The 25,156-nt window shown below is 38.7% G+C and overlaps 1 protein-coding gene across 5 annotated transcripts in view; it reads right to left on the bottom strand.

Annotated features, from left to right (window-relative positions):
• Positions 1-25,156, bottom strand: part of kiaa1109 (KIAA1109 ortholog) — a 407,563-nt gene that overhangs the window by 240,783 nt on the left and 141,624 nt on the right. For all 5 annotated transcript variants that reach the window (XM_060851682.1, XM_060851684.1, XM_060851685.1 and 2 more), the window contains exons 18-21: positions 17,425-17,531; positions 10,605-10,804; positions 5,968-6,198; positions 3,043-3,180 (exon numbers count right to left, since the gene is read on the bottom strand). In XM_060851682.1, the coding sequence (XP_060707665.1) occupies positions 3,043-3,180; positions 5,968-6,198; positions 10,605-10,804; positions 17,425-17,531 (676 nt within the window). The remainder of the gene's footprint in view (positions 1-3,042; positions 3,181-5,967; positions 6,199-10,604; positions 10,805-17,424; positions 17,532-25,156) is intronic.

Genomic DNA, 25,156 nt, shown 5'->3' with positions numbered 1-25,156 from the left:
CAGAGTTACCAAAAGTAAACTACATAAAATGAAAACATATCACTAAGGGGAAAAGGCAGGAGATAGTACTTGGCAATGATGTTTGAGAACTGGTGCAGGCATAATGGGACATGCGTCACAACAAAACTGTAATTCTGTTGTTAGAATCTAGCTACTTAATAAACAGCCACAAAGCTTAAAATATGCTTCCTGTTGGAATGAAACACATGCATATAAGCATAAAACTAAATGAAAGCTCCCTTAATCATATGAATAATCCAAGACACAGAAAGCTAAATAATACTGAGGAAGATATTTTTGTCCACTGCAAGCAGCAAAGAATTATGGATAACTTCACACCATTGATCATTGCTACATGTTTTCTCAAAAAATACAATTTTAAAACCTCAACTGGTATCATTTTAAGAGTTTTAAACTGAGTTGTTCTATTGTACAAAGAACATTTTGAGCTCATCGCAGCAAATAGACATTACTGAGATAGAAATAGATAATGTTTTAAGGATACGTGAAGGAAAAACCGTTCACACATTCAAATTCTCCCATCAATAAGTTTATGCCCTGACAGTACAGGATAAAAATAGTCAAAATATCATCATTTATCAAAACAAAAGCTCTGATTGAGCAAGGACATAAGGTACAACAAAAGAATACTTTATCACTGCAGAAGGGTACTTGCCAATCAAAAGCAGTACAATTGTTACTTGCAACAATGGTTACACAAGTTAACCTAATTAAAACCAGAAAATGCTGGAGAAACTCAACAGGTCTATCAGTACATGTCAATTCTGACTGTTCAGATTCTGAATAAATCATATTGGACTCAAAATGTTAACTCTTCTCTTTCTGCACAGATGCTGCCAGATCTTTGGAGCTTCTCCAGAATCTTCTGTGTTTGTTTCAGATTATCAGCATCCACAGTATTCTAATTTTATTCCATACAATTAAAGTGTCTGATCATTGTACTTAAACAGAATTTGAAGATGAAGTGCTGCAAAACCAGACATTTGCTAATGTTTGTATAATATTTAGTACTATTTCTGCCAACTCAGAAACTGAAGCAGTCTATATCCAAATCCAGCAAGACAGAGACAATATCCAAGTGTGAACTTATAAGTGACTGGTAACACTGGTACCAGAAAGGGAGCAAACAATGACATCTCTTACAAGAGGCACAAACCATCGCTCCTTGACATTCAATAGTGTTATCATCGCTGAATCACCTACTAAAATGCTGGGGGTTACCTCTGACTAGAAACTGAACTTGGCTAGTCATGTGAATACAGTGGCTACAAGACCAGGTCAGAGGAAAGGAATACTGCAATAGTCAGACAAATCCCCTAAGCCTGTAACCATAATTAAAGGAACAAATCAGAAGTGTGATGAAATACTTTCCACCCGCCTGGATGAGTGCAGTTCCAACAGCACTCAAGAAGCTTGACACATTTCAGGTCAAAGTAACCCATGTGATTGGTACCACATTCACAAACATTCACTCCCTCAATCGCCAATAAACTTAGGAGCAGTTCCAACTACTAGATTCAAAGCAGAAACTCACTAAGGTCCTGAGATATCTTCCACTACCATCCAGGTGGACACGTGCAGTAGATGTATGGGAATATCACCACCTGCAAGTTATCCTCCAAGCAAATCAGTCTGAATTGGGACTATTTCACCATTCCTCAGTCACTGAGTCATATTCTGGATTTTTCCTCTTCCTCCCTATATTTTGGATATAATTGCACCAAATAGAGTGGTTCAAAAAGATAGCTCACTAACACATTCTCAAAGGCAACTGAAGAAGAACAATAAATTGGGGCCCAGCCAGTGAAACCTCATCTCTGATGAAATTTTAAAAGGAGAAAGTGAGGACTGCAGATGCTGGAGATGCATTCCTGAAGAAGGGCTCATGCCCGAAATGTCGATTCTCCTGCTCCTTAGCTGCTGCCTGACCTGCTGCGCTTTTCCAGCAACACATTTTCAGCTCTGAATTTTTAAAAGCTAAGGAAAGGCAGCTTTTAAATGTGGCTTATTCCTAAATTATTAAAATTTTTGCAAATAATACCAATTAAAATAAAGATCCCAAGACTGAACATATAGAAAAAACTCAGAAGCACAGGGAAAGTCAAATTACTCAATAGTGCTGTGAAAAACAGCTTCCATTTACATATGAAGTAGTTGTAATGTCCTTTCTCCAACATTATTCATTATGAATTTTATACATCACACCACAACATGTACTCAGGATAAGTGATCAATCTCTTGATAATTCTTGGTTATTCTTTTTATCTTTCTAAAAAGAATTTTTAAATTGTCAATCGATCAAACACAAGATGAAAAATCCAAAATCCACACGCTGATGCGTCCATTTAAAGTTTCTAATGCTCACAAGCTAAGCCAGCCAAAGTTGACACCATTAAAAGGAAACTCTTACTTTCTCACACCACTAGAAGTGCATCAGTTTATATCAGGAAGCTGGGAACCTCAGCTGAAGCAAGCCAACTTTTTTGAAAGAGATCTTGAAAGGAGAAAAGTGATGCAGAACAAAACTTCTGATAAATAAATTAGTGAGTAAAAATCCAACAGTGCACCCAAGAAAAGTGTTTCAATTACAATTAGTGGGGCTAGATTTCTAGTTACCCTGGTCAGCTTTTCAACATCATGAGTCAAGCTGCTTACCACAGCTCATTTTGTATGAACAATCTAGTAAGAGCTGCAAGTGGGTATTTTAAAAGACATAAATGTGAGGCTAAGTAAATCTATGTATCAGCCTATAGTGCATCCTTCTCCCAAAGTTACAGTAGGCGAACTGAAGATTTTCAACTTTATTGTTTTATATTTTGTATCTTGATAAGTCTTGCAGGAATGATAAAAATTATACCTTATTCTAATTGCACAATAGTTACAGACATAACTACGTAGCTACATTCAGTCAGCCTTGCCTTTTCATTTTAACATAAGTAGCTAAAATAAAAAAAAATGTTTTTCACCTATGGTTATCCACAAAGTATGAATGTTATTATTCAATTGCTTTGAACTCCTTACCGGGTAGCTGTCGCTCACAAAAATGTAAATAGGAGACAAAATAAGCTGTAGCATTGTCTCTTTGTATCCCTTCTTCATTTCAAAACAAAGTCTCTCCAGAAATGCTGTTGGGCATTCTGCACCATCACTGCTGCAATGCTGAAACAAATCACATATGAAATCTTTTCAGATAGACTACTGAATAAATCCATAATATAATTTCTTACACTTTACAATATTAAAGTATTTGTTGAACTTAAAATATTACAGCAATTAGTTAACTAGCTAATCTAGCTCTATAAAACTATAAATAGAAATGTTAGCATAAACCCCCCCAATAATGAGAGATTACCTTAGAGGTTAAACATGCTTACACTGAGCTAAGACACAGTAGCAGTTAGGTTGATTCATATTGACTGTAGACTAAATTCAATTTTGTTTCATAGAAAGGTAGTGATGTATTCTACTAATTTATAAAATGATTAGTTCAGTAAGGCATATTGTTCAGTCATTCCAAGTCAGTGTTCTAATCCCTTGAGTGAGAAAATGTACAATGTAATATGATACTGAATATCCATACTAAGGTTTTTCTGATTAATTGGGGGCATCACAATTGCCCATCGTGGCTCAGAACTAGGAGAGGGAAGAAATGGAAGTGAAAGATGAAAAAATACAGTAAGATTACTTTTGGCTAGAACATCGGTACAATTTCTGAGCTACAAGACAAGAGGCTGAATATGAAATAACTCATACAAGAAAGATCCTAGCAACATTAATCTTTCCATATTTTTGAAGCACATCTCACAGGAGAACTGACAATCATTGAAAGATTAGATTCATGCATCATTTAGCAAGAAAACATGATTGGAAGACTGGAGATGGGAAGAAAAATTACACATACATTGTAAGCATTAGATGTAATGGTATAGTTAAAAAGTATTTTTGTTGAAGAAAACTTATTATCCCAGAATTAGCTGATGAAATACAGAAAGTTTTGTTTCCTATTAGGCAAAACAAGCATTTTCAGGTAATTGAACAACTACCAGAGAACAGACATCAAAATAATTATGACTACATTATAAAAAAAATTTGAAAGCATACATTAAAATGCACTCGAGTGTCAGCATAACTACAACTCCATACCATCCGATGAGTCCACAATCCTAACTGGGGTTTAAGTAGTATGGAGTGGCAGAAAACTGTGGGTAGCCAAGATCTACACTACAGCTCTTGTCTCTCAGTTCTTGTGTCACATACAAATATGAGATTTAAATGGAAAGCAAAACTGACATTCAAATAACTCAGGTTAATTCTTCATAGTTTCTAGTGGTATGTTCAGCTGCCTGACTGCAATGATTAAAAACGGATGGAAGAATCTAAAAGAGATGATAAAATCCAAGAGAAAACTTAGCAAAAATAGACTGTTAAAAAAAAAATCACTCCTCAACAAGGTCTAAAGTCCAGGTGACAATGTAATGATCTAAAGATCTATATGAGCACTGATTTTGACATGCCTTTAATGCCTCTCGTCCCAAATCTGCTATGAAGACAAAAACAACTATTATAATATAGAGAGTCAGGATAAATATCAGACTGTTCTTTCACTCGAAAAGGTGTTCCTATTATCCTACCATTTCATTAAAGAGAAACTGTTCCAGTGTAAGATACTTATAAACATATTCTTACATGTTGCAGATCAAGCACTGGAAATAAAAGTTTTTGGAGATACTCAGGAACTATATAGCTAGCATGTAATATGTTGACATTATCCCAACATTAACCATAAAGTTATACATAGGGCATTTAAACTACACATTCACACTCATTAAATTGTTTTCTATTCATAAACATTGGTTCAAAATATCAGGTGTGTTATAATAAACAATGCATTTGAGAACACTATAAGGCAATAAAGACGGCTTAGGTTAGGTCATAAGCCATGTCAGTGAATGTTGAGCAGTTCAATCAACTGAAAGATCATCTACAAGATTACAGATGCACTGCTGAAGGTGTATAAAGCTCTGTTTGTCAACATTTGGAATACTGTAAGCAGTTTTGGGTCCCATATCTACAGAAAGATGTGCTGATGTTGAGGAGATCATTCTTGTAATGATCTCAGGGATGAAGGTCTCTCCACTCTCGAGGCTTCCAGACTCATTCCTGGCCATGTTAAATTGCCCATAGCATCTAGGGATGCTATTCAGGGGAAATGCAGGATTTTAGGGTTGGGGGTGGGTCTGGGTGGAATGCTCTTTGGAGGGTTAGTGTGGACTCGATGGGCCAAGTGGCCAGCTCCCACATTGTAGGGATTCTATGATGATTATCAGATCAGCCAAGATCTTACTGAATGGCAAACATGCTCAAAAGGATGAACAGCCTACTTCTGCTCCTAAATCTTGCAGTTATCACCTCAAATTGTATACACAACAATCTACTACAGTAATCTTACGCAAAACAAAACCTGACACCTCACATCACATTGCAGATCTGCTATCAATACAATTCAAATCACAGTTCATAAGAGGTATAAAATTATACATTTATTATCACCACTTAGTCCAGGGGAAGAAAGCCAACCTGAAAAATGTTAATACTCCATGGGTTCTACCTTGCATATATCAACACAGAAAGCAAACTTCAGGATGTATTTCAGAAAGCAAAAATTTCAAACTTAATTTGTGTTATTAAATCTATGTGAATGTAACAATTATTAATCATTACATCACCTCAATCTGAATGATGTACTATTTAGTGACATGTATGTGCTATGCACTCTTACCCATGTTATTCTCTTAATCATTATACAGACTGGTTGATAACATATTTTCTTAAACTAAATACAAACTAGATACTCAGAGTCAAACACAGCGATACAAAAAAATAGAGATTCAGTAACAGCTTGTTTTAAATTACAAGGTGAACATATTTCCTTTGTAATTCACTCACCACTGGAAGTTTTCCATGCACCTTGCACAAATTAATGAGGACAGAGATGTCCCAGGGACGGAGTGTAAGTGGATGAATTTGCTTGCCTCCACGCTCAGCTTCTATCTTCTCATTTTCTTCAACTCCAACTGCTGCCCATCCAGAACTAGAAGATGTTGACAATGACAGCACAGGGCTTGTAGCCATTTCTTCAAAATCAGTATACATGTCATCTTCTCCAAAGTAATTTTCCTTTAAAAGAATGGGAGATGTGAGACAGTGCCAGTATAGTTGTCAATTATACTCCACAGACAAAAGAATAATCTTACAGTAATTGTTCAACACATAAATCTGTATATGCCTTTTTGGTCCAGAATAGGACAATTTTGTTAAGTGGTTAATACATTGTTACCTACTTATTTGTTTTAAGAACTACCAACCCCTTTCGTAAAGTATTTGGGGACCAAGGGCACAAGATTCTCTATAGCTGACTGTCTAGTTTCAAAGTGAATTAAATCAATTAAATAAATCTGAATGTGCTGAAATAGTCAACAGGTCTTGCAGCATTTATAGAAAGACAAGCAGATTTAATGTTTCAAATTAACAGGATTCTTCTTTATAACTCAGAGGTAAATTTAACTAAAACATTAATTCTGGTTCTTTTTCCACAAACACTGTCAGATCTTCTGAGTATATCCAGTGCTTCTTGCTTTCATTTCAGATTTCCAGTATCGCTTTTATCAATCAAAGGGCTGTTTCCCCAGTCACTAACGCTTTCCACTTATGCTTCAGAAAACAATATCGAGCATGTGTGTAACTTTATTTTGGAGCAACTGGAAAAACAAAACATGATCACTTTAATTCTCTGTCTTATCACTGAGAATGTAGATTTATTTACTTGAAACATAAGACTACATTTTGTTTAACTAGCATGAAAGTCACTTTCACTTCTCAGAAAAATCAAAAATCCTGAGTTGGTGGCAGGCATGGACCTAACAAGGGAGTTGCAGAGGGAATGATCTCTGCGGAACGCAGATAGGAGTGCAGAGGGAAATATATCTCTGGTGGTGGGGTCTGTTTGTCGGTGGCGGAAATGGCAAAGGAGGATGCATTTCATTTTTGAGAGATAAATGGGAGGTGGGTGGGGATAAGTCCCCTTGGGCCTCCTCCACATTCCTGATGAAGAGCTTATGCTCAAAATGTCAACTCTCCTGCTCCTTGAATGCTGCCTGACAGGCTGTGCTTTTCCAGCAACACACCTTTTGACTCTAATTAATGTTAAGTTTTAAATTATTCCTGAAATGGGATGTCCATTATTGTATATAATAGATAGTAGTTTCAAAGCACAACACGGTTGCTACTTAGTCATTTTGTTTCTCTATATCTTCATATGATATGGGCATTGCTGACAAGGCCAGCATTGGTCATCCATCACTAATTGCTTTTGAACTGAACACTCTGTCAGATGACAATTTGGAAGCAATATCAAGCACACTGTGAAGGACTTGGAGTCACACAATGCCCAAACTTGGTAAGGATGGTAGATTCAACTTCCCTGAAAAAAAGTTAACTGAATGGTTTAATGGTTTAGTGATGGCAATCATTCTGAGGCTAGCTTTACATTCCAATTTTATCGATGCTCTTCAGGACATTAGTCTGTTCCTCTGGAATGCTAAACCAGTAACATTATTATTCCACCATCTTCTCATAGAAGGATAATTGCTAACGTAGACCAAAAATGAAAATAAGTAAGAATTGCCAAACAAGCTTTCTTTCAAATCAGTGCTGGTAATACATATAGTTGAAAAATGTGGTGCTGGAAAAACACAGCAGGCCAGGCAGCATCAGAGGAGCAGGAGAATCGACGTTTCGGGCATAAGCCCTTCTTCAGGGATGCGTACAGCCTGCTTCCCATGGTAAATCATACTGTAATGATACTGCTATGCAATTACTTCTGTAGTTGCAATTTAGAACATAGAACATACAAAAGTACAACACAGAACAGGTCCTTCGGCCCACGATGTTGTGCTGAGGATTATTCCTAATCTAAAATAAACCCCTGAAGAAGGGCTTTTGCCCGAAATGTCAATTTTTCTGCTCCTCCGATGCTGCTTGACCTGCTATGATTTTCCAGCATACTCTGATCTAAACTCTAGTTTCCAGCATCTGCAGTCCTCACTTTTGCCTAAAATAAAGTTACCTAATCTATGCACCCCTCAATTCAGTGATGTCCACGTGCATGTCCAGCAGTTCCTTAAATGTCCCCAATGACTCTGCTTCCACCACCACCGCTGACAACACATTCCATGCATTCACAACTCTCTGCGTAAAGAACCTACCTCAGACATCTCCTCTATACCTTCCTCCTAATATCTTAAAACTATGACCCCTCGTAGCAGTCAATCCTGTCCTGGGGAAAAGTCTCTGGCTATTGACTCTATCCACACCTCTCATTACCTTGTATACCTCGATCTGGTCACCAGTCTTCCTCCTTCTCTCCAGTAAGAAAAGTCTGAAGTTAGTCAACCACTCTTCGTAAGACAAGCCCTCCAGTCCAGGCACCATCCTGGCAAACATTCTTTGCACCCTCCCCAAAGCCTCCGTATCTTTCCTATAATAGGCCGACCAGAATTGGACACAATATTCCAAGTGTGGTCTCACCAGGGTCTTGTAGAACTGCAGCAAAACCTCACAGCTCTTTAACTCGATCCCCCTGTTCATGAAAGCCAAAACATCATATGCTTTCTTAACAACCCTATCCACTTGGGGTGGCAACTTTGAAGGATCTATGCACTTGAACTCCAAGATCCTTCTATTCCTCCACACTGCCAAGAATCATGTCTTGAATGCTGAATATAGGATTAATGTTCTACCTTCCAAAATGCATCACTTTGCATTTATCCAGGTTGAACTCCATCTGCCATTTCTCAGCCCAGTTCTGCATACTGTCACGCTGCAGCCTGCAACAGCGCTCAATACTACCAACGACACCTCCAACCTTTGTGCCATCGGCAAACTTGCTAACCCACCCCTCAACCTCCTCATCCAAGTCATTTATAAAAACTACAAAGAGTAGAAGCCCAAGAACAGAGGCCTGCGGGATGCCACTCACCACTGACCCCCAGGCAGAATTCTTTCCATTTATAACCACTCTCTACCTTCTGTCAGCTAATCAATTCTGAATCCAGACAGCTAAATCTCCCTGTATTCCATACCTCCAGACTTTATGAATCAGCCTACCATGGGGAACCTTAACAAATGCCTTGCTAAAGTCCATATACACCACATCTACTGCTCAACCTGTCTTCCACTACTCAAAGAACTCAATAAGATTTGTGAGGTATGACCTGCCCCTCACAAAGCCAAGCTGACTGCCTTTAATTACGCTATGCTTTTTCAAATAGTCATAAATCCTATCCCTCAGAATTCTTTCTAAAACCTTGCTGACCACAGACGTAGGACTGACTGGTCTGGAATTGCCAGGGATATCCCTATTCCTCTTCTTGAAAAGGGTAACAACATTCGCCTCATTCCAATCCCCCAGTACAATTCCCAAGGAGAGTGAGTAAGCAAAGATCTTTGCCAGCGGCTTAGCAACCTGCTTTTTCCCTTCCTGGAGCAACCTAGAATAAATCTGGTCTGGCCCTGGGGACTTCTCAATCTTGATGTTTGTCAAACTTTCCAGCACATCAACTTCAAGAATCTTGATCTGTTCAAACCTGTTTCTGAGCTCCTCAAAGTTTTCGTTCACAACAAGGTCCATTTCCTTAGTGAAAACCAAAGCAAAAAACTCATTTAGGGCTTCCCCTATCTGCTCAGACTCCACACACAAGTTCCCTATGCTATCTCTGATCGGCCCTACCTTCTCCTTGATCATTCTCTTATTCCTCGCGTATGAGTAAAATGCCTTTGGGTTCTCCCTAAAGCTTCCTGCCAAGGCTTTTTCGTGCTCCCTTCTGGCCTGCCTCAGTCCGTTTCTGAGCTCCTTTCTAGTAAGCATGTGATCCTCAAAAGCTGTGCTAGATCCTTGCTTCCTCCACCTTACATAAGCTGCATTCTTTCTTTTGACAAGAAGCCCCTTTAGAAATTTCACTGTTGTAAATGTAATTTGTAACAGCAATGCTCAACTAGGTTATTTAAGAGATTAATCTAATTTAACAGTTTTGCCTTACATTTAAAAACTGACACTGGGAACATGAAAGTGGCAACTAATGAACAATATTCCTAGGATATGGAGGGTAGGACCCAAAGGGATAGAAGGAAAACAGCAAGCAGAGAGGAAACGTTCTTCTTGTTGCTTACCACCGAGCAACATAGCTGTAACTACTGAAATGGACTGACAACAAAACAATCACAATTAAAAAGAATGCAGACACTTGTTATTAAGTCTCACTATAATGGACAATGACCAGTGCTCATGTAATTCCAATATAATCACAATATTTCAGAGGGCAAGGGACTAAACAGATTAACAGGGAATATTACATTTTTTTCATGGCTAATGGATATTCTTGTACTGCAACAGTTGAAGATCCTTTGAGGTAGAAGACTGGCGCAAAGGCCATACAATAATATAAAAGTAAGTTCCAAATAAACTTGAAGCAGATTTTCAAAGTTAAAAGATTTTTGATGTGGTGTGAGAAATTAAAAGTCTGTACCTTGATAGATAACAATGCTTTAAGAAGTGGCCCATACAAAATGATTTGTGAATCAGGAGACATTTCTAGCTCAACATGTAGTTTATCAGGTGCAAGTTCAGAAGGATCGATACGCTGTCGCTGTGAAACTGAAGGAGAATGCAGAGTTCGTTCAGAGGACTTCTGTGATGATCTTGATGTCGACTGCTGCATTTCAAATACTTTAAAAAGAAAGGTTGTACATTTTTTTAAAAAAGCATTTTCTCACACAGACGTAGGTTAGCTGTTGAAACTAAACTTAAATTTGAGAATACATAACCTCAGTTATTCCTACTGATTTTAATAATTTCTAAAATTCCACTACTCTCATTAAACAACTTGCAAAATGTTGCATGATACATATTCAACATAACACTTAAAAATAAGTTGAAGCCACTTTTATTAATTTGTGCCATAGCATGCTGAAATACAAAAAAGTTGTTTTTTGGTATAAGTCTGTTTGGACATTCGTTTGCAGAAACCGCTTTATCCAATCCCACTCTCGTGTTTCCTCACCATCACCTTCATTATAGTTCTTCTAGCAAGCATATAACTTTTTTTTTAAAAAAAAGGACTTTATTCAAATTATTGCAATAGAAAAATCCACATTTTATCAATATATTGTGAAGAGCATTCTTCTAATCCCCATTTTATTTCACATTTTGACTTCTCACTACAATCTCACTGACTGTCTACCAGTTAGGCCACATCTAGAGTATTACGAGCAACTCTAGGCAAAATAAGTTTCTTCATTTCGCTACAAGGCCCAGGACCTGATCAGGTGTGCCCCAGAACTCTGTGGGAAGCTCGGGAAGCGATTACTAGGCCCCTTGGTAAGATATTTGGATGATCGATAGTCACAGATGAGGTGCTGGAAGACTGGGGGCTTGGCTAACATGGTGGCAGTATTTAAGGAAGGTGTTAAGGAAAAGCCAGGAAATTTTAGACCAGTGAGCCTGACATCGGTGGTGGGCAACTTGTTGGAGAGAATCCTGAGGGACAGGGTTTACAAAGGCAACAACTGATTAAGGATAGTCAACATGGCTTTGTGCATGGAAAATCATGTCTCACAAACTTGATTGAGATTTTGAAGTAGCAGCAAAGAGGACCGATGAGGACAGACCAGTAGATACGACCTATATAGACTTCAGCAAGGCATTTGACAGGATTCCTCGATAGACTGTTAGCAAGGTTAGATCTCATGGAATACAGGGAGAACTAGCCATTTGAATGCAGAACTGGCTTTAGGGTAGAAGATAGAGGGTGGTGGTGGAGGGTTGCTTTTCAGACTGGAGGCCTGTGACCAGTGGTGTGCCACTAGGTCCACTGCTTTTTGTCATTTACATAAATGATTTGGATGTGAACATAAGAGGTATGGTTAGTAAGTTGGCAGATGACACCAAAATTGGAGGTGCAGTGGACAGTGAAGAAGGTTACCTCAGAGTACAACAAGATCTTGATCAGATGGGCCAATGGGCTGAGGAGTGGCAGATGCAGTTTAATTTAGATAAGTGTGAGGTGCTGCATTTTGGAAAAATAAATCAGGGCAGAACTTATATACTTAATCGTAAGGTCCTGGGAGTGTTGCTGAAAAAAAAAAGACACCTTGGAGTGCAGGTTCAAACCTCCTTGAAAGTAGAGTCGCAGGTAGGTAGGTATGATAGTAAAGGCGGCATTTGGTATGCTTTCCTTTATTGGTCAGAGCATTGAGTATAGGAGTTGGGAAATCATGTTGCAGCTGTACAGGTCCTTGGTTAAGTCACTTGTGGGATATTGCGTGCAATTCTGGTCTCTTTCCTATTGGAAAGATGTTGTGAAATTTGAAAGGGTTCAGAAAAGATTTGCAAGGATGTTGCCAGGGTTGGAAGATTTGAGCTATAGGGAGAGGCTGAATAGGCTGGCGCTATTTTTCCTGGAGCATCGGAGGATGAGGGGTGACCTTATATCATGAGGGGCATGGATAGGGTAAATATACAAAGTCTTTTCCCTGGGCTCCGGGAGGCCAGAACTAGAGGGCTTAAATTTAGAGTGAAAAGGAAACAATATGAAAGCAACCTAAGGGTCAATGTTTTCACATGGAAGGTAGTGCATGTATAGAATGAGCTGCCAGCGAAAGCGGTGGAGGCTGGTACAACCACAACATTTAAAAGGCATCTGGATGGGTATAGGAATGGGAAGGCTTTAGAAGGGATATGGACTAAGTCGTGGCAAATGGGACTAAACTAGGTTAGGATATCTTGGTAGGCATGGATGAGTTGGACTGAAAAGTCTGTTTCTGGGTTGTAAATCTCTATGACTCTATGGCAGGGTAAATAAACGGGGATGTTATTCCCTGGAAATTAAAAGTTTAGAGCTTGACTCGGTAAAAACATTCAAGAAAATTTAGGGAATAAATAGGGTAGATTTAGTTTGCATGTTTAAAACTAGGGAGCCCAGTCCACAGTTTAGAGACAGATCTTACAAATTAAATTAGAAAATATTTCATTAAACAAAACATGGTGGAAATTTGGAATTCTATCTTTCTCAACTGATGCCACATCAATTGTTATTTGTAAAACTGAAATTGACAGATTTTAAATTAGCCAAAGGTATTAAGGAATAGAGAGTAAAAAGAATATAGAGTGGAAACACGTATATAGTTCTGTCACATCAGTCATGATTTCATTGAATGTTGAAACAGACCGAAGGAGCCAAATGGCTTACCCCTGTTCCCAAGTGAGAACAATTTACTGCTATATACAACATTGAGGATTTCAAGATTATGCAAGACTAGAATGATGTCACACCTTAATCGTCTGTAATCTATTGAAGAAAGGTTAACTATGAAACTCTTTCATAAATTGCCCCTAAGAAATGTATACAAATCGCAGGACTTTGACATACTGAGAGTCACAGATGTATAGCACAGTAAAGACCCTTTGGTAACTCATCCATGGTGACCTGATATCCTAAATTAATCTAGGCCCATTTGCCAGCACCTGGCACATCCGTCTAAACCCTTTCTATTAATATACCCATCCAAATGCCTTTTAAATGCTGTGGTTGTACCAGCCACTATTACTTCCTCTGACAGCTCATAAGGGCATAAGAAATAGGAGCATGAGGAGGCCATCTGGCCCTTCGAGTCCAGTCCGCCATTTAATAAGACTATGGCTGATCTTTTTGTGCCCTCAGCACCACTTCTCCAACATAACTCCTACTTTTTTTAACTGTTCAATAAATCTCAGCTTTAAAAAAATTCAATGAGGAAGACTCAACTACTTCACTGGGCAGGGAATTCCACAGATTCACCCAGAGGCATTCCTCCTCATTTCGGTCCTACATTTGCTACCTCTAATCTTGAGGGTATGCCCTCTTGTCCTAGTTCACTGCTAGTGGAAACATCCTCTCTACTTCTTCCTTATCTAATCCCTTTTGGATGTAGGTTTGCTCGCTGAGCTTGAAGTTTCATTTCCAGACGTTTTGTTACCCTACCAGGTAACATCTTCAATGGGCCTCAGGCGAAGCACTGCTGAAAATTCCTGGCTTTCTATTTATATGTTTGGCTTTCTTTGGGTTGGTGATGTTATTTCCTGTGGTGAAGTCACTGCCTGTTACTTTTCTCAGGGGGTGGTAGATGGAGTCTAACTCGATGTGTTTGATGATGGAGTTCCAGTTGGAATGCCATGCTTCTAGGAATTCTCGTGTGTGTCTTTGTTTGTCTTGTCCTAGGATGGATGTGTCTTTGTTTGGCTTGTCCCAGTCAAATCACAGCACCTTGACATACTGGTGCGAATCACAGAAACAGGCCATTCACTTTGTCATATCTTGTTTTGTTTTTTAAAAGATTAGTTTAAATTATTCTACACCTTCCTCTATTTGTCCATAATCTAATAGGTTGCTCCTACTCAAACTGATGTTCTACTACCTTACAATTTTATAATTAATACAATCAGTTTCCATCATCTCTTCAGATCAAGTTTTCCAGATCCTGACAACTCTGTTTTTCTTTTGAAAAAAGGCTTCTGATCTTCCCTCAACATCTTTCGCCATTGATTTTAAATCTTTGACACACAGGCCAAAGGATACAGTTTTTACTCATCTATTCTATCAAAACCCTTTGCCTTAAAACCTCCAACGGGTCAGCTCCTAAATTTCTGTCTTTGATAGAGAATAATCCTACCTTTTCCAACCTCCCGAAAAAGCCAAGATGTGCCATTCTTGAAAGCATTCTGGCACATGCACATTGAACATGCAGCACAGAAATTGCCGTTTTGCTCCAAACTGTCCAAGTTGGTGTTTCTGCTCCATTCAGTATCTTCCTGCACTTCCTCATTTAACTGTCAGCTCTACTCTTTCATCCCTCAGATGCCTGTATAACTGCCCCTAAATATTTTCCGTACTACTTTCTAAATTACTCCCAGTTGTACAAAGTTCTATATGCTCTTTGGTAAATAAGAATCGTTGAATTCCCAAATCAATTTCTTGCTGATTAAGTTGTCTGAACAGACTCTGGTTTTGCTCTTCCCCAAAAGTGGGTAGGTTCTTTGCATCAACTCTAGCAAAACATTTGATCATTTTAAAGGCCTCTATGAGATCACTCTTCAGCCTTCTCTTTTCAAGTGAAAGGCAACACAAGTTATTCACCTTTTCTTGATAAATCCAACCTCTTAGCTCAGACATCAACAAAATAAATCTGTTTTGCATTCTCTCGAGTGCATTTATATCTTGTCATCTGGCTCTGCATTTTCTGATCATATTATTTAATCCACAGTATTTTATCAAAAACTGTTTGACAATAGAAACTCATTTTGTTACACTTTCTTATTCACTTCATTACCTTTTGAAAGGGGACTTTCTGCCTGAATGGTGACTTCATCATTATGCTTTTAGTTTCTTCACTTTATTTTTATATTCTCCTTTGGAGTCCATTATTTTCCGTATGTACCAGTGGTCTATAGTTGCTGGGACATGTTCTATTGCCCTTCTTAAATACAGCTACAATGATAGAAATATGCTAGCCGTCTGCTGAAATATGTTTTTCTAATTAATTATTCAGCATCTGCGATGATACCTTTGTCATTTCTTACTTTTTTTTGTTAAGAAGTTGCGGATGCAATCTGTCCAGCCCAGGAGATTTATCTTCTTAGAGTTAGTTGTTGGTTTATTTACTATTATTTGTCTATGTAATTTTATTATTTCCACTGTCTTCCCTACTCAGCCAGCCTCCTTAAAAACTACTGAAGCCAAATAATTACTTAATAAACTTGACTTTACAGTCAACAATGAAAAAGGGCATTCATCATTAACCTTGAAGCAAGGCTCACCTTGCTATCCAGCCCTCAGGGTGGCAAGAACCTTACTTTGCTTGCTGTGCAAGTGACTATAGGATTCTCTAATGGTATTTCCAGTGTAGAGGTAAGATGTAATCTCACCAAGCTATCCAAGCAGCAAAATCATAGAGTCCTCATGGTTACCCAATTAGAAAATCAAAAGCAAAAACGTTTTGAATGAAGTGAACTAAAAACTGGGGCACATGCATGAGGTAAATTTAAAAACTGAAATATCCCAACAAAAGCTTTTTCTAAAGAAAGAGATCATAAATAGTTCATTACTGCTGAATAAATAAATTCACATGAAGCATCTCAAAAGTGACCTTGAATGGATTGAGATAAATAGCACATATGCATGTAAGGGAGAAGTAGATACATAGAAGAGGCAAAGAGGAATAAAAGGATATATTCATCAGATGTGATGAAAAACTAGGGTCAGAAGAGGTATTTATGGACCATTAGCACACAACGGCCTGTTTCTTTGCTGTTTCTGTTGTAATTACATCTAGTTTATTTAAAAATGAAAACTCTGAAAAGCTGTAGAGAAAGGCACAGTAGCTCAGTGGTTAGCACTGCTGCCTCACAGCGTCAGGGACCCGGATTCGATTCCAGCCTCGGGCAAGTGGCTGTGTGGAGTTTGCATATTCTCCGTGTCTGCGTGGGTTTCCTCTGGGTGCTTCGATTTCCTCCCACAATCCAAACATGTGCAGGTTAGGTGAATTGGCCATGCTAAATTGCCCATAGTGTTCAAGGATGTGTAGGTTTGGTGTATTTGTCAGGGGTAAATGTAGGGTTATAGGGTAGTGGAATGGGTCTGGGTGGGTTACTCTTCGGGGGGTTGGTGTGGACTTGTTGGGCAAATGGCCTGTTTTCACACTATAGGGGTTCTATGAAATTCTATAGATAAATATATGGGACCAAATTTCTTCTCCTTCTGTTCTATATGCTTGTTCAGCATCTCACCTATGCAAAAAATCAGGGTTGCTGCCACAGCATTTATTTCTGATGATAGCTGAAATTTCCTTGTAGATTGAAATTTACATAAATTTGTAATTTTCCATAGAATTACTCACCATTAAACTTACATTGCATGTATACATCTTCAGGGAGAAATCAGGCGTCAACTTGAAAAGGTCAACCAGTAAATTAATTACAAATAATTTGGACAGACTGATGTGTCAAAAGATTGACACAATGTTTTTGCATTAATAGCCAAAATAAAAAAATTAATTACTTATCAACATAAAAATACTCAACATTTGAATGCTAGCAGAAAACTTCAAAACAGAGTTATATAATATTTTTATTCGGCAAACGTATTTAGGGATATAGAACCAGAGTGGATATAATGAAATTCAGATGCAAATCAGCCACAACCCAATTGAATGAGCAAAAAGGCCTAAGGTGCTGAATGGCTTGATCATGGTCCTATATTCCTTATACCTTTGTAAGAAACAAATGAATGAATAATAGAAAGAATGGCTTCTTACAGCTTTGCTTCAACTGTTCATCAGCTTTCTGAGGGTAGATGGGATGCCAAGTATAGTCAATGCAGAGTAGGATATTTGGAACAGACCAGCACTCAATCCAGTCGGTCCTATAAATTATGAAAACAAGCCAAATTTCAAATTAGAAACAAATATCAAATTAAGTTTTTTTTAAGAAGTAGCTGCTCACATTTTCAAAACTATTATGCATTTCTTACAATTACACCATGGAAACAGGAACTTTGGCCCAACTCATCCATGCCAACCAGGTTTCCTAAACTGAACTAGTCCTATTTGCCTGCACTTGACCCACATCCCTTTAAACCTTCCCTATTTATGAACCTGTCCAAATGTCTTTTAAATGGTCCAATTGTACCCAGCTCTACCACTTCCTCTGACAGCTTGTTTCATACACGCACCACCCTCTATGAAAAAGTTGTCCCTCAGGTCCATTTAAAATCTTTCCCCTCTCACCTTAAACCTGGGTCCTCTGGTTTTGGGGGACAGACCTTGGCTATTCCTCTTATCTATGCCCCTTATGATTTTATAAACCTCTAAGGTCACCCCTAAACCTTCAAAACTCTAGGGGAAAAAGTCCTAGCCTATTCTTACAGCTCAGCTCTCCTGAGTCTCAGTAACATCCTTGTAAATCCTTTTCACATGCTTTTCAGTTTAATAACATCCTTTCTACAGCAGGACAACCATAACTGTATGCAGTACTCCAAATGTGGCCTTACCAAAGTCTTGTACATAAATAATAGTGTCTCAACACTTACACTCAATGTTCTGACCGATTAAAGCAAGCATGCCAAACGCTTTCTTCACCACCCTGTCTACCTGTGATGCCACTTTCAAAGAACTATGTACCTGCACCCCCTAGGTCTCTGGCAACACTCCACAGGACCTACCATTGACTGTGTAAGTCCTGCCCTTTCTGGTCTTACCAAAATGAAACACCTCACATTTATCTAAATTAAACTTCATTTGCCACTCGTTGGCTCAGCTGATCAAGGTCCCATTACAAACTTAGATTAAATGTCTCCACTGTCCACGAGACGACCAATCCTGAGCTGAGAATACAGTCAAATGAAGAGATGGCCTTGTATTCTATGGAGTTTAAGACGACTGAGAAATGATCTCAGTAAAATATACAGAACTTAAGGAAGGTGAGACAAGAAAGATCGTTTCCACTGACTGGGATAGACACAAACTAGGAGTCATAGTTCTGGAATAAGCAATCAGCTCTTAGGAGCTGAACCATTGATTCTACTTGAGATTTGATTGGTGGGTTATTCAGCGGTCAGGGAATCAAGGTATGTACGATAGGATAGATAGGTTTTGCTGGTATAATAAACTTCAACTAAAACCTTAATGAACACATGAGCAGGCTGGGGGAACTTGCTGGTCCTACTTCTGCGTCCACTTCTTAGTTGTGGTAAATTCATATGTGACTGAGCAGTACTCCTTCAGAATTCATTGCAGCACTAGACCCAAACCAAGTGTTGTATTGTGATGTTTAATTCTGTACAGACATTACAAATTTCAGACATGTCTTTGAAATTCTCTCGAGTGAAGAGGCACCTGCCAATCCTCATGTATTTTCCCTTCAGTACTTTCCCTGTACAACCCAAAATCTAACCCAACGTTGACTGTAACAAACAATTCTTTGTAATTTGTACCAAGTATTGTGTTCTTTGCACATTTTACTAAAAGACAGCACCACCTGGGGCAAGGTCTGGAAAAGCATATGCCCTACATCATAAGTAAAATATACAGAGAGCAGGAGTCTAAGAAAATTCTCTTTATTAAGTGAATTTCAGTTGTTGCTTAAAAATGTCTAAGTACAGAATGCATTATTAGCTTTGCCATAATTTCCCCAAAATTAACTGAAATTCCTGACTGCAATTCTTGCTGCAGCTCCAGGTCAGAGAGAGTCATAGTCATACAGCACATCTTAAACAGCCTTTATTCAAACCAAGAATGCATTTTCCGAATCTTTTTGATAACTTCAGTCACATTCAGCTGAGGACAATATCTTGGTCACATTTCTGTGCAGGGATTCACCAGCAGTCCTGTCAATCAAACTGACAACGTTCTTGCCCCGTAAGTATATTCACATTCTTATATTTCATACTGTGCCCACAAAGTAAAATTAACCCGTCCATGATAAGTGTGAGCATTAATTGGACACCTGCATCAAGAAGACATACAGTCATAGAGATGTACAGCATGGAAACAGAACCCACGGTCCAACCCGTCCAAGCTGACCACATATCCCAATCCAATCTAGTCCCACCTGCCTCTTAAATGTTGCAATTGTACCAGCCTCCACCACATCCTCTGGCAGCTCATTCCATACACGTACCACCCTCTATGTGAAAAAGTTGCCCCTTAGGTCTCTTTTATATCTTTCCCCTCTCACCCTAAACCCACGCCCTCTAGATCTGGACACCCCCACCCCAGGGAAAAGACTTTGTCTATTTATCCTATCCAGGCCCCTCAATTTTGTAAACCTCTAAAAGGTCACCCCTCAGCCTCCAATGCTTTAGGGAAAACAGCCCCAGCCTGTTCAGCCTCTCCCTATAGCTCAAATCCTCCATCCCTGGCATCATCCTTGTAAATCTTTTCTGAACCCTTTCAAGTTTCACAACATCTTTCTGATAGGAAGGAGGCCAGAATTGCACGCATTATTAGAATAGTGGTCTAACTAATGACCTGTACAGCCGCAACATGACTTCCCACCTTCTGTACTCAATACTCTGAGCAATAAAGGAAAGCATACCAAACGCTTTCTTCATTATCCCATCTGCCTGTGACTCTACTTTCAAGGAGCTAAGGACCTGCCCTCCTATATTGCTATTATTCCTCATCATCCTGGCTAATGGGTCAAAAGAAGTGAAAACAGAAAGACTTCAAGTTTGTTTAAAATAAACTGCAAAATATGACATTGTGCAAACTGTTAACTTCAATGCATATTTGTTAATGTCTGCAGTTTATGGCTTTTCTTCTTAACACACCTGTGAATTCAGTGTTTAAAACATAACATTTAAATGTAAGTGAATTCAATGAATGTAAAGGAAAACGCTTCCAAAGCACTTGTTTGGTTAGCGCACAATGCTGGTCTTATCATAATTTGTTGGGAAGTTGCTTAGGTATGTCCTGAATAATTTAGAGCCAATTGCTATTGCCAGAAGTTTCCCTAGATTGTTTGGTTCCTCCAACTGGGAAAAGGTCAGGTTATCTGAAAGTCAAAGTGACAGTGGGAAATGGCTTTCTTTTTTAAAATAGTTCTAACTATAAAATACCTTTTAAAAATAAATCACTACTGAACAAAATGCCACCCTTTATTCTAAACACAAGAATGTACGCATAGAAGTAACATTTCATCATACTCAATAGACACTTGTTCAAAAAGACAGTATCATTATGTAATGTCACAGTGTATTTTGCTTTTAAACTGTGGGTGCACTTCCCTAATTCAGCTGCGAAATGTAACGAAGTAAGATATCTCAATTGTGGCAGGATGTCAGCACTTAAAGGTTATCTGTCACAGACAGATAGATTAAAAATATGTCACTCCAGTGATTCAATGATATAGAAACAAATCTATTTTATACGTAATCTAAATTGTACAGTTTAGGATTACACAAATTGGGGAGTCTCACAGCATCAAGTCAAATATGGGCAAAGAAACTTACTATTACCACTCAAAACACACCATTTCCACTCAAGGTGATGAATCAACATTCCTGTATGCGGAAAAAAACTGAAAGAAACACCGAGGACTTCAATGTTCATGACCAGAATTATCTTGACACCAAGATTACTGACTGAGTTGACTGAATCGTAAAGGACACTGCTGCAAAACTGGCTCTGCAGCAGCTGATAAGGGTAACAGCAAGAGGGAAAACCCTACCTCAACATGTCCTCATCAATCTACCTGACACCATCAGGAGGGATGACCATTGCATCGTTGTGGAGCCAAAGACTGATCTTCATGTTGTTGGGACCCTCTCCGAAATGTCATTATTTGGTTGTTTTATCAACTTTAATTTGGAGCTGTGAACTGTCAGCTAAAGGTGACATTTACATTTTTTTAAAAATCGATCTGTTCAGGGATATTATTACACATGGCTAGAGCAGGTGGGACTTGAACTTGAGCATCCTGGCTCAGAGGTAGAGACATTACCACTGCACCATCAGAGTCCCTTGACATTTCCTAACTAATACTCAATAACTGTTTACCATGTTACATTTACCACCTCTTTAGTGGACTATGAACATAATCAGATGTTAACACCAGTAGCAGGACCTATGCTTTCAGCATGGTGAAGCTACAGTGCAAAACTACCTGAATAAGGCTCAGTGAAAGCAACATGCCACATACAGAGCCAAGAGATCCTACGACCAATGGATCAGATCTGAGCTCTGCCGTCTGGCCACATTCAATCACGAATGCTGGTGAATAAATAAACAACCAACTGAGAAGAGAAACTTCACAAACATCCTCATTTTTAATAATGGGGGAGCCCAGCACATCAGAGTACAAGACAAAGTTGAAGCATTTGCAAGTAAAGGGATGAAAAGTGTCTTTGTAAAGGAATAGTTTTCAATCAGTGTGCTGCAACAAGGTGAGAAGAGTGCCGCAAAACTTTCAGGAAGCAGCGCCATTTTACCCAAGTACTGAAGCTATGCCCACGCTTCCAATTTCATCTGAACACTGCCACTTACAAGTTCAATTCCAAACCCACACAGCATTCTGACTTTGAAATATGTTCAAAACTGTTCCTTCACATGGTGAAATCAAAATCCTGAAATTCCCTTAGAGCATTATGGGTGCTCTTAAACCAAATAGACTGCAGCAGTTCAAGGTGGCAGAAATGCTGGTCTAGCCAATAACACATGCAACCAGTGAGTGAGCAGAAAAAAACTTCAGCAAAATTTCAAGTGCATGAACCAACTTAGCATCTTCCTGACATCCCTAAGTTCACAGATGCCAGTGTTCAGTCAATTTAACTTATTCCACACAGCATCAAAAAATAGCTGATCTTTGCTCATGTCTTCATGATCTTCAGCACCATTCATAATTTCTAACATACTGAAGTAGTCCATATCCACACACTGCAAGAGTTGGACAACATTCAGGCTTGGGTTAACAAGTAATGTTACATCTGATTACACAAGTGCCAGGCAATGATCAACAAGAGGAAACCCACCAACTCCCCTTGACATTCAATAGGATTACCATTGTTGAGTTTCCCCAGTTATTAACATCTGAAGGTTATCATTATCCGGAAACTGAATTTGGCCAGTACCTATAAAGCACAAATGGGGAGTGTAAGAAATAATAGTTCCCATTTGTCTAAATTAGTGCAGGTCCAACAACACTCAAGAAGCACAATACTATCCAGGGCAAAGCTTGGATACCCAGCCCCACTGAAACACAGTGAAAGCCGTGTATAACACTCACTGGACGTACTGCCAAAATTCACCATATCTCCTCTACCATTTTCTTCTACACCTACAAGAGTAATGGCAGCAAATGCATGGAAACATCACTACCTTCAAGTTCTCCTTTAAGCCACACTCCACCTTACTGTTCCTTCATTGTCATCATCACTTTCAACTTAGAGATTGTATAAACTGTAATAAATATCCAAACAGCTTATGTTGAGACCAATGCAATGCACCAGAGAGGAGGATAAATCTGTTTCCATCACATATTTTCAAAGGCATGCACTTATTTAGGAAATACACAAACAAAACAAAATAGGTTATGATTAGTAGGCAGATACCTCTGCTGATAGAGTGTGTCTAGAAATATCTAATAATGATCTGCTTTGGCTAATCAACTATTAAACATATTTAGATTTAGAAAAACACACCTGAATTTGTGATCACAGAAAAGTAGGCATTATTAGTATAGATGGAAACAAAATTACTAAGGGAAATTAATAAAGCAAGTGAATCACAAAATTTTTAACATTTGGAATTCACATGAAAGCAAGTACAAGTTCATCTACAGCAATACAACAGGTCAGAGTACCCTCAAAATGTTGAAACCCCTATTCCCGATGAAGGGCTTTTGCCCGAAACGTCAATTTTCCTGCTCTTTGGATGCTGCCTGACTTGCTGCGCTTTTCCAGCACCACTCTAATCTAGACCATGGACAAATATGTAGTGCAACAAACACATTCATCAATAAATGTAGGTCAGAAAAATGATATGTGGGGTTGCACTCACAGAAGCTGGAGGGATATTTTAAATGTGGTACCTCAATAAAAATGCTATGGTAAGGAATAAGGAATACTACCAAAAAAAAACTGCAACATATCCAGGAAATAATCAAAAGTAAATTAGAGATGTCAAATTGCCTTGAGGGGCATTACAGCATGTGCAATGATATTGCAGTCCCAAGTATTCCAATTCAAATTTTTTTGGGAGAAGGGGGCACAGAGAGAAGAGACAGTGGTGTAGTGGTGATGTCACTTGACTTGTAATCCCAAGGCACAGGCTTATATTCGGGGGGAGTGTCATAGACTCAATCTTCCACGGCCGCTATAATCAAACTGGAATATAAAACTAGGCTGAGCGATGTTGACCATGAAAACTACTTTAAATTTTTGCCAGAACCTATCTTGATTTATTTTTAGCAGGAAATCTGCAGACCTGTCCTGGCCTCTACTCCATACCCACAGTAATTTTGTTGACACTTAACTGCCCTCTGAAATGGTCAGCAATCACTCAGTTCAAGGACAATTAAGGATGGGCAACAAATGCTATGCAATAGGACGTATGATATGTACCATCATCATTAGGGAATTTTGAATTTTTAGAGTAAAGCATGAAGGATTTTGATTTCAATTTTGTGAAAATAACTTTTTTACAACAATAAAATCAAACTGTTATTTGTAAAAGTGACCTAAATACATAATCCCAAGGACTGTGACTTAGTAAGTACCTAGACAGATGACTAAGGTGCTAACTGATGAAATGTTTGCACTTCTGAGTTTATAACATACAGAAGAAACAGATGATTAAGGTACAGTGTAGCTTAGCTTGAGTTCAGTTCAGAAGAATATGGTTTCAGTTCAGGAGAATAGTTTTATCCTTGCAAAAGGACAGGTTAGTTTACAAAGTCTTCAAACTGAGAGAATTTATGTAAAAGCTTTCAAGCCATCAGAATTGAAATAAAACAATTTAGGCGAGCAGAACTGAAAGGAGGTTCAGGCCATCTGAACTAGAAAGTCACATTAAAACAATTCAGCAATCCAACAAGGAAATTTGGGAAGAGTCTGTTAAATAAAAAGATGAAAGAATTAAGATAGGAATGATGTGGGCGACAAGGTGGCACAGTGGTGTCTCACGGCGCCTGAGACCCGGGTTCAATTCCTGACTCGGGCGTCTGTGTGGAGTTTGCACATTCTTCCCGTGTCTGCGTGGGTTTCCTCCGGGTGCTCCGGTTTCCTCCCACAGTCCAAAGATGTGCAGGGTAGGTGAATTGGCCATGCTAAATTGCCCGTAGTGTTAGGTAAAGGGGTAAATGTAGGGGAATGGGTCTGGGTGGGTTGCGCTTCAGCGGGTCGGTGTGGAGCTTTTAGAATCTGTTTGATATTCAAGGATATTTTCGTCTCTGGTTCTGTTTATTTTTTTCTACAAACAATTTGGCTGCTTTCTGCTGGTTTCCAAAATCCTCCCAACCATCAAACTTACTATCCTTTGCAAACTGTAGATT

Source organism: Hemiscyllium ocellatum, chromosome 36 (assembly GCF_020745735.1).
Source record: "Hemiscyllium ocellatum isolate sHemOce1 chromosome 36, sHemOce1.pat.X.cur, whole genome shotgun sequence".
Lineage (NCBI taxonomy): Eukaryota > Metazoa > Chordata > Chondrichthyes > Orectolobiformes > Hemiscylliidae > Hemiscyllium > Hemiscyllium ocellatum.
This window is presented reverse-complemented; position numbering and strand designations above follow the sequence as displayed.